This window comes from Megalops cyprinoides, chromosome 14 (genome assembly GCF_013368585.1).
Source record: "Megalops cyprinoides isolate fMegCyp1 chromosome 14, fMegCyp1.pri, whole genome shotgun sequence".
Lineage (NCBI taxonomy): Eukaryota > Metazoa > Chordata > Actinopteri > Elopiformes > Megalopidae > Megalops > Megalops cyprinoides.
The window spans coordinates 25,506,075-25,524,603 of record NC_050596.1 but is presented as its reverse complement, the minus strand read 5'-3'; the positions used below and the strand labels follow the sequence as shown (position 1 = coordinate 25,524,603).

Sequence of the window (18,529 nt, the reverse complement as noted above, 5' to 3'; positions counted from 1 at the left end):
TAATAAAATATATTTAAAAATATTTATTTTATATTTTATGTGTGCTTGTGTGAGAGAGATAATATACAATTTGGTATAAATATTTGGATGGCTGTCCATTTAATAATATTCTACTTATGTCTCGTAATGGATTTTACAATACATTTAACATTTTATGCCAATAAATATTTATTTTGTGAGAAACAAAGAAACAGGGGAGAAAGAGAGAGGAGAGAAAAATTTTTTGTGAAATTTTGACTGACCTCTGTCTCCTCTCTGTCTGAGCAGATTTTGACACATAATTGGTCACGGTTATGGCGCCTGCAGTCTGTATGTGATGTTTTTTTTTCGTTGTGTAAACACACTGAGATGTATATGCAACAGTGAGTGTATATACCCAATAGAGTGATTCCTGGAAGAGGGGTGAGAACAGCAGGAACAGGAAACATGTGAGGAGGGGTTGATGACAGTTCTGAGTGTTTGCTCCTGATCCGTTTACATGACTCAACGTTTCATCAGATTCAGAGAAAAAAAACTGTCATCTTGCATGGAGGGCCAAAATCTTGGCAGCTTATGATATACTAAGGCAGGGTTTCAAAAACAGCAGGACCCACTGAAGGAGTTTAAGGGGCTAAGGTAACCCCTTCCTTGGACATTAACAAAACAAAAATGAATTTGGCACCAGCCAGTATACTGTACATGCAATAATTTCTGTATTTATTTATTTACTTTTATACATTGTCGTAGAGGCTTGGTCACTGAAAAGGAATTCACTTGCAGAGTGTTCACAGCCTTGAAAATTTTTGGGGAACCCCTGCGCTGAATAAAGGTTTTTTCACACAACGCTGCTGCTTCCATGTCTCTCCTCTCCTGGTGTCCCTTCACTTTTAATGCAGTTGACTGGTCATGTAAAATTCAAGATCCTGCCATCTCATAGCCTACCAGCTAGTCAAGGGCATCCACCTACCTTCAGTCCATCCTCAGATCTTATACCCCTGCACAAACTCACTAGCAGACATCTTCTTATCTGGAGGTTCCTCCTCTCCAGTCACACATCTGGAACTCTCTCTGGCCCCCCAGAGCTAGTAATGATCTACCTGCTACCATTACAACTACAGAATTGCTCAACTTGCTCTGATACCAGCTAAAAACAAACCCCTCCACTTCACCTTGTTCCCCAGAATGTTGACATGTCCTTTGCTTAGCATTCAGTATATGATCACTGTAACACGTGAAAAATAACATAACATAGAGCTTGCAGCATTAATAACATTGCTTTTATTTAACATTGTTTGGGAGCACATGAACACAATAATGCAATCTTGCTCTTGTATGTAATATATGGGCTCAGTGCCCACAGTAGTAGGTATATTGCTTGTAGAGGGTTATTAGGCCCTGTGTATGAAGTAATGGAATTTCTGTTGTGTGTTTGCCGTAGCACTGGCTTTCAGCTTGATGCCCACTGTCTGTGTTACAGGCTGCTCTACAGCCATATTCCTGCTGCACCTGTGATATGCATTTTAAAGCATCTTGCTACAATAACTTCATAAGTTGCTCTGGATGAGGAGAAGCATTTCAGAAGTGCTCCATGAAATGCACCAGAAACCCATAATTTAGGGTAGATTGCCTCTGAAGAAAGGGTGGATTGTTATTTCCCTGTGGAGGTACTCAGTGTGAATTGCCAAGCCTGGGTTATAACGAATTAGTGCCAGCTCCATGTCTGCTTAAGTGCTTGTGCTTGGTACCGGCTGCTCAGCTGTAGCAGGGAATGACAAACACCAGGCTAGAAAGGTAAAAAAAAGCAGATATCAGTCATTCTGGAAATAATTTCCATTACCTATAAGTCATACTAATATGTTATCGTGAATGGGTACCCTCACCATTGAGTTGACAGCTAAATAATGATTTGACAACAAAACAAGCACCGCTGTCAGCTGTTTGAGCAGTCAGACTTATCACACAGTCCATGATGGTGACAACCACAATCTGTGTTTGCTGTGAATAACAGTAATTGCAATTGTAGTTGCTGTGATTATTACTTCACCGACTCATCTAAATATGCATGATCTCCCTCCATGCTGGAATGCCGTGGCCGCCATCTTGGTCCTTCTCCCTCCATCTCCTGCACCCATCTCCCCAGCTGTGCACAGGAGAGTGACTCTAGCCAGCTGGTGTGCCACGCATGCTTTCCTAAGAACAGGACCGCTGCCACCTGAAACCATCAGAGTCGCCCTGTCGGGTCACAGCTGACTTCTGTGTGGATCCCGGTCCCACCAAGCAAAGGTGGTGCTCCTTTCCCGAAAGGCGGAGAGGGAGCTCTCAGCGAGGGCTTGAATGGCCCTGGTAATGGCAGGCATCCACGGGGCGGGGTGGCTGAGCTTATTAATAGAAGGCATGTGGATTCCTCGCTCCAGAGGGGGCTGAGGTTGGCCCTATGTTAAGGTCTCTGTCTCTGTCACTAAATTGGCGCATTTCCCTGAATCAGAGCCTTGATAATGACCTCAGCATTTAGCATTGTTAGAGATCGCTACTTCCTCTGCAATCACTGGAGTTGATCACTTGCCATTATAGTCTGTGTGTGTTTGAGGGTGGGTGGATAGTCTGCTCATATAAATTATATGTGTGTGTACCCTCATGCACGGAGTGGGGGTTATGTCATTAATTGCATGGGGTAATTATATAATATTCACGTGGATTACACTGTGTTCCGTGAACGGTAATTACACTGACAACACTTCAATGAACATACTCTCGTGACTTGACAACGCAGTATGTTGCATGTGGTGTGGAAAGAATTTCAGCTGCTGCGTGCTGTGTGTTGGCCAATTTGACCCACAGTTTCCGTTAAGCACATCTCCACTGCGCAACTCACTATTTGTTGTCTCCAACTGGGAGATTCTGTAACCCCCCACCCCCCATGCAGCCCTATTTTAAAATCTACAATTGTATACCAGGCTGATCATACCACAACAGCCTCTGATTTTGCAGGGGCACTGAGACAGAATAAATGCAAACCTCCAACAGACTCGCCTAGAGCCAACAGCCATTTTTCACACTACAAGTCACACAGCATGCCACAGCAGAGTGGCTGCTCATTGAAGGACAGGAGCTACTCTGCTGATGTCATCTGAGCACATCACAAGGATGCCTGAGAGTGGTGAGAGAAAGGGACCCTGGCCGAACTGTCCACCCTTATCCCTGTTGTAATGAAGCTAATTTGTTGTTGAACCCCAGCCATAGAGCCCAGCTCATGCTCAAGCTTGTGGACCCCTTAACGACTGGATCCCTCTGAACCTTTTTTAAACGCATTTTCAAAATAAATACATATCGATAATGCTGTCTGCTGCACTAGTGATGCAATGTACCCCTGTAGGCGAGCTGTACTGTACAGGCAAACCAAATATAGAAGAAAATTATAAAACCAACTTGTCTATGTGAGCTTAAGGAAATACACCCAGCATCTTTACCTTGAGTTTATCTTAAGTACCTTCTATATTATGTGCATATCCATCAAAATGTTTTCATCAACTTCTTTGACACCTGCTGGTGTTACACAGTCTTCACTGTAGCATGGCTGTAATCATATATGGGCTACCAATATTCAATACATGTTTTTCGCACTAAGATTCTGAGATTAGAAAAAGGAATATTAAAAGAAAAAAAAATAAAAGAAAAAGAAGATGTAGTTGTTTGATTGTGTTTTACCCAGCTTCATTTCTAAATGTAACTTTGTAAAAAAAAAAAAACATCCTAGATACAAGGGCTTTTCTTTTAATCACACCTGTGTTGTCTCCCCCTGCAGGACGTACGGGGAACTGACCAACTGCACCTACCTGGTTGCCCTGAAGATGGACTGCTTCTGGCCCAACCGGCTGGTGGACGAGTTCTTCATCCGCATCCACCGGCTCTACTTCTGGAACTGCTCCTTGTCGGGCCGTCTGCTGCGGGACCCGCCCAACCGGATCCTGGGGCCCTTCATCGTGGTTCCCATCCTGGTCACTCTGCTCATGACCGCCCTGGTGGTGTGGAGGAGCAAGCGCAGCGAGGGCATCGTGTAGGGCCACCCCCCCCGCCAGGCTCGGGGGGAGGGGGGAGGGGGGCAGGGCGCAGTCTCCCCCGGGCCTCACTGTGTCCGCCCAGGGGTGGACAGAGACACCATCAGAGATCAGTTACAGTGGGGCCAACCTGCCCGGTGTAAGTAGACTGTGAGGAAGCAAAGGGACCCGGTGAATGTACAGAGTGGAAGGATGGTTAGGGTAAACAACCTGGATTAGTTATGCACTGCTGGATCCCAGAGCCATCCACAGGACATACAGGCTAGGATCCCCTAAAACACCCTCCGCCAAGGATGGAGAAACCCTCAGCACCCAGCATCCTTCACCCACGATATCCCAACAGCTTACATACTAAGGTCTGTGCATGACTTCCACTCCTGCCGCCCTTTCATCCGTGGAAAGGGGGGGCTCCCCGATGACATAGCCACATGTGCAGTGACAGACTGCGGGACGAGTGAGTGACAGCAGTGTGGGGTTAGTAGCACAAGCAGCCAGCTGAAACCCAAAACCAGCAGACCCCTCTTTTGCAGAGAGAGGGTAGACCTTCTGCCATGCTGTGTGGTGTGCTCTTCAATCTCAACGCACCCTGGACTGCATTCCTCCTCTCAGAAAACAGACACATTTTACACTCACACTTTACGTTCACATTCTGTGCATCGTGCCAATTACTTGTGACAGAAATATTCTATTCTTAATCTATTTAAGGTATGGATCTCACAGCTACGTGGTGAGACCATGCAAATAATGGAAATGGTAGTAGTGACAATTTTGATGATGAAAAATGAGGAGCTTGATTAAAATGTGTAGAACGTGGGTTGTATTTTGCTGTGAGTTGAGTGATTTATAATTGTGTGCGCATGTTTGTCTGTGTGTGTGTGTGTGAGAGAGAGAAAGAGAGAGAGCGAGAGAGTGAGTATGAATGTGGGAGAGCACAACTTATCACACTGCACAGTTCCCTTAAGTGAACCATGTCTAGCGTACCACCTGCTCTGTCCTTCACAGATCATCAGATCAGTAGGTACCTGAAGGATGCAGACTTGCATGTTTGTGTCTCTAGTGGGTAGACACTGGTATTGGCTGTGAATGCCTGCCAGAATATAAGGTAAGGGAGAAAAAAAGCCACTAGTTTTCAGGTATCTGGGCCTTGCTGAAGGGTTTTTTTTGCTCATATGTAATGACCTCACAATGGTGCATTGTCTGTAGACACACAACAGTATTATGACCACTTCACTGCAACATTTTAAGAATGCAATTTGTAAGCACAATCCCAAGAGAGACAAAGGAACCCCATGTATACTGTCCATTATGGTTTATGCAAATGACCCCTCAGTCACAAGGATGTTATTGGAGATTTTTATGTTTCTGAAAAAATGTGAAAGCAGAGAGAAAACAGTAATTAGCAATGGACAAAAACCTCCATGTGCTCACAAATGACTAATTGCCTCAACTTTAAGGACAGTTATTGTGTCAGTAAATGGAACGTCTTATACAGCATTTTATCAAGGTCACAAGGTCATAAGGTTACAAGGTTATTCCCATTCACCTACCATTCCCTGTGGAGTTGGAATGGCATTGCTAAAGGTAAAGAGTGCTAGACTGCTAGACCAATGCCAGATCTTCAGTTAGCCTGACAGCTCCTCCACACGGATTACAGCTCTGTTCTGCAGCCACACAGATCCCTTCCCCCCACCCTCAGTTCACATCTGTTCCCCCCGCCAGCTTCACATCTCACCAACTCTCCGAGGCTCTCTCTCTCTCCGCAGTACCACCCACAGCATCCGCTCTCCGTAACTTCGTGGAGGTCAGATGCCGCGTGCATGAGAACTGCATAAACCTGTTTAAATAGGCTTCAGCCATATTGCGTGATGCTTAAAGAGTGAGAAGAATCCCCCGCCTCACCACCGTGGCGTACCTAAACTGCACACAGTTCAGAGGAATTGCTTGATGGAGGAGGGAGAGGAGATGTTAGCGCACTGCAAGCCACAGAGAAGAGCATAACACATGTTGAAGACCAGTGAAGACAATATTACATTACATTGTTTGCTTAGTGGTGGCTCTTATTCAGGAAAACATTTATAATGACTTCATACAATTAGATATTTACTGAAGTAAAGCATTTGGCTCAAAGGTACAACAGTGGGAGGGAATCAAACCAGAAACCTCTGGATTACAACCTCTGCCCCTTATTCACTACCATTAGGACTATGAGAACTCCAAACACTGTGCAAAAAGGAAGCAATTTATATCAAACCCAATGATCTCTCATTGATTTCCACGGCCTTCTGAGTTCAAGATGGCCTCCAAATTTTGTTTATACTGCAAACCTGGGGAGCTTGCTGCTTTTTTGATTAGATTATGCTCTCATCGAGATGGGAGATTGCCTTTAAAAACAGATGAACAACCAAAATAACCAACAGCCTGATGAATTTAACATCATTAGTGCTGAAGGGCTCGGTGCGCTGCGGTCACGTGGCAGTCCAAATGCTTTTTCGCTAAGATCACTTGAATTTTTCCCGGCTGGCTGTTTGGCCCCGGCACTGATCGGCAGCACCCGTGGCTTAAAAGCCTGAGGTACTTTACCTGCACAGTGCTTATTGGTGAACACAATGGAGGAACAGCCACTCTATATGTGAATGCATGAGACTTTTGAAAGATTGAATAAATTCTTTTATCTTTTCTGGTCCCTCCATTAATCCACTGGTCTTTCATTATTGTTTCACAGAGGGCAAGGACACAGTGTACCCTGGGTAAATAAAAGCACCTGAAGGACATGTTTGTGAGTCATCAGAGCACATTGTACCTGCCCTGCTGAATTGGCCAATTAATAATGTCATGATCCATTCGACTGGTGCACATCCGACGTCAGCTCCAACTCCATAGTCTTTCATCTGAAAGACTGAGTTATCCATTCACCGTTTGTGGAAATGTCCTTCTTTTCAGATGTTTTCAGAAATAAAGCTCTAATATCCCCCAGTGCTGATAAATATGTTTCTACATTTTTTGAATACTGTCAAAGAAATGGTAGTTATTCCTATGGTCTCTGATTGTTACAAAAATAAAAAAAAAACCACAACAGAAATATTGGTGCCCCACAATGCCTTTATCTGCCCTGGCGTCAAACACATTTACATGCAAATTACTTTTTGTCATTTAAAGCAGAGCACACACACAGAAAGGCATTCCATGCTAATATTTGAATGTGCAGCTTAAAATCAAGATAGCAGATACGGACAGTAAACAGATACGGACAGTAAACATACCTCATGTTCTAATGGCAGTTAGCTAGTCTGAGTGTCATAATACAATGCAGATGGGTCATGCTTTGATCTGTGAACTTGTGGCAGCATTAAAAAGGTACCATGCTTAAAGCATGTCAATGGCTATGACCATTATTTTTTTACTCCAAGTGATGTACAGTGAATGCAAGTACCACAACAGCTGGAGTATCTGCACTACCAGTCAAAAGTTTGGACACACCTACTCAGAGAAGGGTTTTTTTTTTTTTTTCATTTGTACTATTTTCCACATTTTAGAATCATAGTAAAGACAGCCACGCTATGAAATAACACAAATGGAATTATGCACTGATCAAGTTAACATTTTTTGGAAGAAATTCACACATAGGCATCAACGTCACTATTAACATTTGTCTAAGAAACACATTTCAAACATTTAAGCATAAGTCAGATAAAAATATCTCTGACTGCATGTTTCCTGTTCTTAAAAAGTTGTGTCTAAACTTTTGAGTGTTGCTGTACAAGAAGTTAATTTGCAAAAACCGCAAACATAAAATAGAAAGCTATAGCTGACAGAATGTGATGGTCTTTGTCCAAACAGACCAGACATTTTCAGTCTTCACAACTACACATTATACTGTATGGGACCACACTGTACCGCCTGTTGAAAGACCTTCTGTCCGCTCTGCCAAAAGAACAGGTTTACAGCAGCCAAAAAATACAGATAAGTTTTCAACTTATTATACCAGCAAGTGCTGTTTTTTCACATGCTGAGTGGTGTGATTCAATCCCACACAAGTATGAAAGCAAGGAAGTAAATATACTGCCTAAGTCTACCACAGAGAAAAGGTGGTAATGTCAAATCACTGAAGAGCAGAAACTTCAACCAGTGGTTTAATGAAAAGAGAAGAAAAAAAAAACAAAACAAAATATGCAACCTTGCTTATGGTTACAATGTATTTGATAATACCTTTGGTAGATATAATAAAATTGTCTAGTGTAATTACTACTGATTACACTACTGATTGTGTATCACAATTACTACAAATCATGCTGCATTCATGAGAGAAAAAGATTGTATTGTGTAAATCGTACATTCTTGAGAAAGTAAGATTCTGTCATGTAAAACGTGCGTTCATGAGAGAGTAAGATTGTGTCATGTAAATGAATTTGTCTGTTGAACCTCCTCTGATGGAGGTTGTGTGAATTGTATGGGACTGTCTGCCTCATGGCATATTTCTCATGCCCCCTCACACAGATACAGACACACACCACACATACGCACACATACACACACGCATGCACGCGTACACACACACACACACACACACACACACACACACACACACACACACACACACACACACACACACACACGCACACACACACACACAACAGGAGCAAATTGGATTATTAACATTGGCATTTTCACATTTTATAAGCAGTCTCTGAGGGCTGAAGTCTTTTCCCTGGTTTATTTGTGGTACCCGGCAGAATGAAAGCTGTGGTCCACCTCTGGGAACATAACAGAAATGAGGAGCACATGGGAAAAGAGAGGCCTGCGAGAATATGCCACACACACAGACTGCATACTGCAAATCCACAGAGATTAGTTTCAAAAAAATAGCCTGTAGCAAGGAAAAGAAATACTCATGTGAGCATACTGTAAATCCATAAATAAAAATAAAAACAGGCTTTGATAAACATCATTACAAAGTGATAGAGAGAGGAATATGTTTCCACGGGGACAATAGTAAAGGGTGTGCACATATTTACAGCGGCCACATGTCGTCCTCCCCTAAGAGGGGCATGAATTTGGCATTTCACACAGTGCGCCTAGCACGGGACCTTCGCTCTGCAATACCATATGACCCAAGCCTCTTGGAACAAGGTACTTGACTTTGGGACTGAAGTCATATGTACAGTGACTCAACGCGCATGCCTCCTTGCGGACTCCTCTTACGAAGTGATTGATGAAACAACCTGGGAGAACCGCAGAAAATATATTTCATGCGTTCCTACATTGATGATAACAAAGACACTGTCATAACTCAGTCTCCCCACTGGATGTAAATACTGTAGTTAAAATACACGTGGGCTCTCTTCCAAATCCCCATAGATGCATCAGAATAGGTTATTATGAAAACAGAAATCAGTGAAATGCTTCAGTTGTACAGTGAGAGGGAGAAAGAAGAGAAACAATGTCAGGGGGAAGCAGGTGGTGGGTGTGTGTGTGTGTGTGGGTGTGTGTGTGTGTGTGGGGGGGGGGGGGGGGGTGTTGTTGGCAGACGCATTAAATGACATGGCAATTAACTTCACTGTGTTTTTGTGCATTGGACAGTATTCAGTCAATATTAACTTATTACTGCTTGTTATAAGGCAGTTTGCCTGACCTTTAATACTTTCAAGTAGCAAGAAAACAGATGCCTGCTGAGAAATCTCTCCCCCTTAAGGTAACTGTCAGCTTCTGTATGCCTAATCAAGTTGATTGTTTCATTGCGCTTTAAGGAAGTCAGTGCTTGAAAATACAGGTTTTTTTTTTCCAATTTTGCAATTACAAAAACACTTTTTAATCATGATTTAGGAGGAATAATCTGTTGTAATGAAGGCTTTTAACATCCCAGAAGAATGACAAAATAGGCTATAGGTGTATTTATGTTCGTCGAATGCTCAAACATGTAGGCATCGTGCAAAGATGACTGTGCTTGTCAGAAATATTGTTCACAGGCATTAATGGTGTTCTGCTTGTTATCTTTGTTGCGAATGTGATGTGCTATTCGTGGAATCCCGAAACGAAGCAGGAGGCACATTAGAAGAAAACTTAGGAGAGAGAGAGAGAGAAAAAAAAAAACTCATTAGGAGAAAAAAAATGCTCATTAAAAAGAAAGATATAGCAAATGACACAGCGATAATTAGAATGTAATTAATCACTTTGAAGTGTCACAAATCATTTAAGGCTTGTAGGTGGGACTGCCCTGAACTGATTACAAAGCCATTTTTCCATTCTCAGGTTCAATTTTTTAAACAGTTGTCTGAATTTCAAAATATTCTGAGGCATGAATATTTAATAAAAGTGCCTGGCACAGCATTGCAGAGCATATTCCCCCCAATTTGGATATTTAGCTCCCCTTTTTCTGACATTTGCAGTCACTGTGCTCTATGCAAAGACAGATTATTGCATGTACTGTAAGGCTGGTGCACTAGCGTCCACACAAGATGGTCAGTGACAGATGTCTCAGTGGAGCACCAATGATGCCACCTTGAGCAATGTCCGTCATGTGAATAACTTAAGAAAATTAAATAAAATAAGGAACTAAATAAATGGGAAGTGTACAAGTTCCACAAGAAAGGGGAGCAGTGGGTGTGTAGTGGTTGAGTTGAACTCGTAACTTGAAAGCTGCAGGTCCAGTTCCCAAAATGAGCACTATTGTTGCACCATTGAGCGACACGCTTAACCTGAATTACTAGCCTGCACCTAGATAAGAGCGCTAGTAAACGTGTATGTTAATTAGTAGTACTGTGTTGAAATTAGGTTCATATTTCTAATGATGAGATGTTTCCATAACTGAATTCCACTGCAGATCTACTGCTATCAGATTACACACAGACGATTAAAGATTATCAGGCAGGTGCTGAGCTTAGATCCACTGACTATAAATATTCATGCATACATGGGTACTTCTTTCAACGTCTTCAGTGAAAATTTACATTTTATAAACGAGCCACAGATTTTTAAAGTGCCCTGACAGTGCAGTAACTTCTGTAATTAAAAATAGCAGCAGACACTGTGATATTATGCTCTGAAATGTTTCAGTCAGGTCTGTTAAAGCTAGTTAGCCAGGTAGGTAGACCAGTGATTGTCAATCTCCAGTCAAAATTGAGATGTCTAAACCCAAACAGTTCACGTTAAGAGGGAAGTCATTTTTTAATCACAGACATTTCAGCTAAGGCCAACAGCAACACTTATTGGCATATCTTCCTATAAAAGAGGTAATATGGAAATGTAATAAAAGGTTTAAAACAACACAGAAACAATCCTGACTGTAGTGCATATGTAATACTTATATACATTGGCGGGAGAGCCAATGTACATGATTGGAATGTACAAGTCAAATATGTGGAGCCTGAAATCATTTTTATTGTATTCTGAAAAAAGATAGTACTGTAGATTCTGATTTACCATTATGCCTTAAACCTTTCATGCAAGAATTTACAAATAATAATGACTAAATACATCTTAAGATATATTCAATACATAACTGCAGAATACTTAACTGTCTGATTAATTATCTATAGGAAATTATCCTCAATATCTTTTTGGATTTTGTTACCAGCAAGAGCCAAAGCTGCTGTAATGCCAACGGTGTATTGTGTAAACAGGGAGATTACTTTCCCATTTATCAGAGTTTTATCTTAGGTGAATAACCAAAGTTTTATGAGCAGTCTGCTACTATACCTCCTTTTGTCTTGTGTTATTGTGTTAATGGGAAGCGAGGCTGGTTTCCTGTAGGCACTGTGGAGAATCAAAAAGGGCACATTTTTTGGGCATTACCTGGGCAATTGCCTTCCACGGAGTGAATGCACTTAAAAGTGACCTTCCCGCACGATAATGCAGCTACTCTCCACGAAAATGAAGAATGAATAGAGTGAATGAGATGCAGGGATAAATCAAAAGGCCTGGCAGATCTGGGAACATCAGGTAAGACAATACTGTTTTTCATTTCTGTTAGGAGGCGGGGGGAGGGAGGCTGCTCTAAAACCCATTTGCCAAACGAGAGAGCGTAACGCTGATATGAGCAAGCCCTCGGGTTAGCTAAGGATATCCTTCAGTGACATTTTAATTACGCGTAGGATTGTCGTACAAGGTTTTTGCTCTGCTTTAAATATGTCAGTCCAGTGTTTCTAATATGCCATAGAGCAAATTTGAAAAGTCAACACATTTTGATCAATAAGCTCTAGGACAGGGATAAAACCATCTTAGCTGCCTGTAAATGAATAAAGTAAAGGGAAATTACCATTGAATATGAAGAAGAAGAGTGATATCCACACTGTGGTCTGAGAATAGCATGGTTGTATCTTACAGGAGTAGCTCTACAATATGAAACTCAAAAGCACAGCAGTGACAAAGACTGCAGGGGAGAGACACTGTGCCACTCACACAGAGAGAGAGACACTGTGCCACTCACAGAGAGAGAGAGACACTGTGCCACTCACACAGAGAGAGAGACACTGTGCCACTCACACAGGGGGAGAGACACTGTGCAACTCACACAGGGGGAGAGACACTGTGCCACTCACACAGGGAGAGAGACACTGTGCCACTCACACAGGGGGAGAGACACTGTGCAACTCACACAGTGGGGAGAGACACTGTGCCACTCACACAGTGGGGAGAGACACTGTGCCACTCACACAGGGAGAGAGACACTGTGCCACTCACACAGGGTGTGAGTCACACAGGGGGAGAGACACTGTGCCACTCACACAGGGGGAGAGACACTGTGCCACTCACACAGGGGGAGAGACACTGTGCCACTCACACAGTGGGGAGAGACACTGTGCCACTCACACAGGGAGAGAGACACTGTGCCACTCACACAGGGGGAGAGACACTGTGCCACTCACACAGGGGGAGAGACACTGTGCCACTCACACAGTGGGGAGAGACACTGTGCCACTCACACAGGGGGAGAGACACTGTGCCACTCATACAAGGGGAGAGACACTGTGCCACTCACACAGGGGGAGAGACACTGTGCCACTCACACAGGGGGAGAGACACTGTGCCACTCACACAGGGGGAGAGACACTGTGCCACTCACACAAGGGGAGAGACACTGTGCCACTCACACAGGGGGAGAGACACTGTGCCACTCACACAGTGGGGACAGACATTGCCATTAACACTGGAGGAAGGCCTTGTGCCATTTATACAGGGGGCCAGAGGAACTGGGAAAGCTGGCTGCCACTAAAATGTGTTCACATTCAAATCATTGACCGCCAATGTATACTCATCACTCTTCTGGCCATGGTCCCACAGGTTCTTATACCAGCAGACTGCAAATGAAATTCTTCGATATTGATTTATTCATGGACTACATCTTCGTTTTCCCTCTAATAAATCAATCCTCTCTGGTCTCCTCACCTCCTCCAGTAGCGCTCCGCCCCTTCACTTGGTCCCCCTAAATTAAGTGTGGTACTATTCATTTGGATTCCCTGAGTAACACTGTTGTGGACCATGGCAAATGACTGAGTGATGCATATTTCATAAGGAATCATTTTCACAGTGACTTACATAGCTGAAAACTGACATATCATCCATTTATGCAGATGAATATTCCCTGAAGCAATCGAGGTTAAACGCCTTACCTGAGAGTTCAACAGTAGTGCTCCACCTGGAAATAAAAAGAGGAAGGCTTTCCTTACAGCATCAGTTCCCTAACCAGTGAGCTACAATCCATTCATATGAAAAATAAAAATAACTTTCAGAAATGTCCCAGTTACTTCATGGAAAATAAAGTGAAGCAAGCCAAAAGACAAAGAGAAGCTGGGATGATACTTATGGCAGTGTTGCAATAAATTATTTCTGTGTTTAAATGTGACTCTGACATCTAACTTAGAAATTGTACTTATCTTTTCTAATTTCACAGAGATAAAGATGACTTTCACATTAGATAACTTGATTCTCGGCCTGTTCCAATCGAGTGAAGTTCTGGGTGCTGGGTCAAAATTTCTGCCATGCCTGGATCATGAGGTCTGCTTGGGACTTTAAAGGCATGCTGTCAGTTTCCCTTGTGAGTAATACATGGCTCGGTTCCAGGAACTAGTCATATATGTAGAATAGAATAGTGTACAGTCTAACATATAGTATGTATTAGTAGCCATCCCATTCATCCTAAACTTGATAGCGACCTTCAGTAAAAGCTTATCCATTGTACTATACCATATTAATCAGAAATCTCCCAAAACGAGCACTTTCTTGATTTTAAACCCATAATAAAATCCAATCAATTTCCTTCAGCAATAATCATTATTATATAGACATACTTAGATCAAGCTATTTATAAATGTATTTTGAGAAATGTGTAGTTTGACATGATTTAGGATCATGGAAGGGAGAATTTTATCCACAACATAAGTGATAAATTCATTGTTAAGAGCCATTTTTCAGCTGGCTGTCATGAAAACAGCAGGAAGACCATTTCAAGACCATTGAAAGGCCATTTCAAACACCAACAAATGACCAGTTCTATGTGCTGTTTCATCTCTGTACCCGTCTTTAATTTACCATCACTAAAACCTGTTTGTTCACATGGAATATAATGCTTCCTACACGTAAAGTAAGAATGTGTGTTTTCAAACAAAGTGAAAATTCATTTGCCAGCACATCTTCTGCATGCAGATAGCTTTGATCAGATGAGGCAAGGGGGCAAAGAGGATAGGATGCGCCTCCATCTCCAGAAATCAGGGCCACTGCCTAAAAAGCAAAGGGAAAATAAGAGTGAGAAAGTCTTTATGGGGACTTTGTACCCTAAATTCCATTACCCCACATCTGCTCTAGAACCCTGACTGCTCCCCCCTGCTTCACTTGGTTACTGGATCTGCCATTCTATATTTGGGATGAGACACACATGCTAATTCCCCAGACACACGAGGCCTAAAGCCCACAGAAGCCCAGCACTCAGGCTGTGATGAGGCTGCTCCTAACAGATGCAGAGAAAATAAGCGCAGTAAAGGTCTATCCTCTGCCGTGTGAAATCTCTGTGAGCGTGAGCTGCGTGTTTGCCTCTCTTGGCTTTCGTAGCAAAACTCGTGGGCAGTGCCAACATAACACTGTGTATTCCTCTCTCCCCCTCCTTCGCCTGGCTGCTGTTGTTAACAGTGGGTATGTGAGGGTGCAACAACCTCCTACCATAAGGAGCTGCCTGCCTACTGTGGAACATAGACTGATCTGAGCAAATAAAAACGCTTCGCTCTCTACACTGAGGTATTCCGATTGGTTAAGATCAGTCACTGACAGCCCATATAATACTGCAGCACACCTACTGCAGTGCATCTTCTCAGAGGTACTCAATTCTGAAAATTGCGTATCACAATACACACACAGGTGATCCCGATTTTATCACACGGGGATGTTTACACTCAGCCAAATGCTACACAAGTAGGAAGGCTAAGCCATCTCAGAGTGACAAGAATACACAGAGAACTGGACGTGTACCAGAATGCCAAAACACACAGGCTAACATAGGAGCTAAGCCCTGATGTATCTCAGTTTGCAGGGAGGCATTTTTCGAAGAATCTTAAAAACAGTATCGTCCTCCCCTGAAATAGTCTCCCATGCTTCTCCTTTTACTTCCCCCATGTGATCCCCCCTGTCAGCAGCTTCCTGCATAATCCTATACTGATTTATGGATCACATTTCCTGAGCATTGATGGGTGGTCAGGTTGGCAGCTGTGCGCAGATTGAGTGTTCCAGCAGGCTGCGCTGGGGTCAGTCTCTAACTACACCACCTCAGCAAAAACGAGCGCGGTGAATACCTTTGTTCCCATTGCCCAGGTCAGTGCGTCAGCGCTTCTTCGTCACAGCCTGCGGCGAGCGGATTCCAGCCCGGATGGTATGGACACGGAGCACTGACAGACGACAGCGGATGCCCCCGTTCTCTTATGCGGAGACCAGCTTTGATTACACGCAGTGACGTGGAGGAAACATTGTTGACATAGAAGCCGTGCACCAACTCCTCAACTACCCCTTCTATGGAACTACGACCCTCTTAATACATTACATTATTTTCATTTAGCTGACCTTGCCCAAGGGTACAGCAGCAGTGCAGGAATCGAACCTGCAATCTCTTGGTTACAAGCCCTGCTCCTTCCCGCTATGTCACACTGCCAACCTATAATGATTTTTATAAGTTAAACAGTTAACACATTTGCCGTCCTGTTAGAAATGCCTCAGTGGCTGTTTATCCCACATGTTTTTAAGTAACTAACATGCTTGTCCAGAGTTTACAGGCAATAATTTGTAGAAATGCACTCTGGAGTGCAGAAACATTCCTTTCCTTACCAATTTAATTTTTATCTTGTGTAAAGTAAGAATTTGGAGATACAGAACCTCACCATGAGTGCATTTCAATGTGCACTGGTTTATACCACATGAGCATTTAAGAAATTGGTAACCCACTCTACAAATGAACACTAATATGAAGGTTGAAGTGAAGTATTTTCTGTCTGCTTGGTAGGCGGCTATCACTGAGAATCCCCACATTCCCCTAAACACAAACTACCATTGACTGGAAACCTTTTTTTTGGCCCTTGGCTTGACAAAATTGCGCAGGCAGCTTTAGGAGCTGAACAAGCCTGTTTGTCACAATCCTACCTAAACCACCCCCGTGCTTTGCAGAGGTTCCACTTCACTGTTCCCGGGCCAGCCCACGCACACCGAAAACGTCTCTCCCTCTCTCTCTCTCTCTCAGGGGCTCCAGGCACTGCTGCGCTGCACCGCGCATCACAGCCCGGTGAGTCACAGCTGCGGGACTCTGCCTCGACCAGGATCCGCTGCGCGTGTTTAACCTTCAGCGTTCCTGCCCAGGTGACACCCGCTGTTTTCACAACATCCCCGCGACGAGGTGACAGTGGAGCCCTGCCGCAGGGGCTGACGGGGGGGGGAGGGCGGTCTCTCCGCGGTCTGTCAGGCCGGTGAGGTGTGTGTGCAATGGGTGAGCCCAGGCCCGGCGCCATGGGGGCGCTTAGGAGTCCCCAGACGGACCTCAACGCACCCCCAGTTGCCTCCTTATATCTCCATGTCTACATAGTATTTATTACGCTTTTTTAAGATATGATGTTTTTGTGCCCCCCCACCGTGAATTGCAAGTGCACCCCTCTGTAATTTCTCTGGGCGCCGGGCCTGGGTGAGCCGCTGTCAGGGGGCGGTTGAGGAGTGACAGAGGGGCTAGCGAGTGGCAGCTCTGTAGCTCACTGTCCTTCTGACAGCCCTCAGGGGGAAAGGACTCTATCTACCTGACAGCTGTCCTTTCCCTGCTATCCCGGCAGCAAGACTCCTGGCTTTGCAGATTGCAAAGCAAACATTACCCTTAACTTCTGAATGGTGAGCAAATATTTCATGAGCAAATGGTGAATAGAATAATAAAAAAAAATAACGAGCAGCTCTGTCAACACACTTTGCACAAATTTACATTATTTTAGTCATAGATAAAGAATTGCTACACTGTGTGCTCCCCCTTGATAGTCAGTCATGTTGAATAGGCTTGAATCCAAACACAAGTAGGAGGGCGCAGGAAGTGCACATGAAGGATGTCGTTTCACATCAATACCGATGCATCCTTTCAGGACGCTGTGTGAGATAGAGGAACGTGCTGAATCTCAGACAGCTCAGAAGGCCAGGATGCACAAGCATATCAAACAGTCGTTTGTTTCATGAGGGAGACTTCAAATAAAACTAAGTCATGAAGCCCCAAAGGTTATCCAACATCAACTTTACAGCGAAGAAAAGCAAAATAGTCTGTTGATTCCCAGAGAACCCTGTCCAAACATTATTACTGTGGCCTAGCGTTCAGCTAGCTTTGATGTGAACTCTTGTGAAGGTCTCTGACAAGGGAGGAGTGGACATTGTATGCAGTTAATCATACAGCTACTGGACACGACATAGTACTCTTTACCAAGTACTGGGGGGAACGGAAGAAATGGTACTTACACAAGGAGTCAGTGAAGACAAACACCATATTTTTGTCCTTATTATAATTCCTCTTTAATATATTTTTTAAAAAATGGATATACAACTCTGAGAAGGAACAGAAGTGTTTAAATAAGGGGACAGACCCTCACCAATCCTGCAAGGCTCTGATGGCTGAGCTGCTGAAGAAGGGCCGGGTGCCCAGCGCATGCCATCTGACCTGCCACCTGCATGTCATCATTCCCAACAATGACACGCAGAGCAAACATGCACACACACACACACGCACGCACGCACGCACGCACGCACGCACGCACGCACGCACGCACACACACACACACACGCAAACTCAACCTCTCTCACACACACACACACACACACACACACACACACACACACACACACACACACACGCAAACTCAACCTCTCTCACACACACACACACACACACACACACACACACACAGGCGCAAACTCAACCTCTCTCACACACACACACACACACACACACACACACACACACACACACACACGCAAACTCAACCTCTCTCTCACACACACACGCACAC

General features: G+C 43.8%; 1 protein-coding gene across 1 annotated transcript in view; it reads left to right on the top strand.

Moving 5' to 3' along the window:
• The window catches only part of ramp1 (receptor activity modifying protein 1), a 40,645-nt gene extending 35,788 nt beyond the window's left edge, over window positions 1–4,857 (top strand). The window contains exon 3 of the mRNA XM_036545455.1: window positions 3,782–4,857. Within this exon, the coding sequence (XP_036401348.1) occupies window positions 3,782–4,037 (256 nt within the window). The 3' untranslated portion in view covers window positions 4,038–4,857. The remainder of the gene's footprint in view (window positions 1–3,781) is intronic.
• The last annotated feature ends 13,672 nt before the right edge of the window (window positions 4,858–18,529 follow it).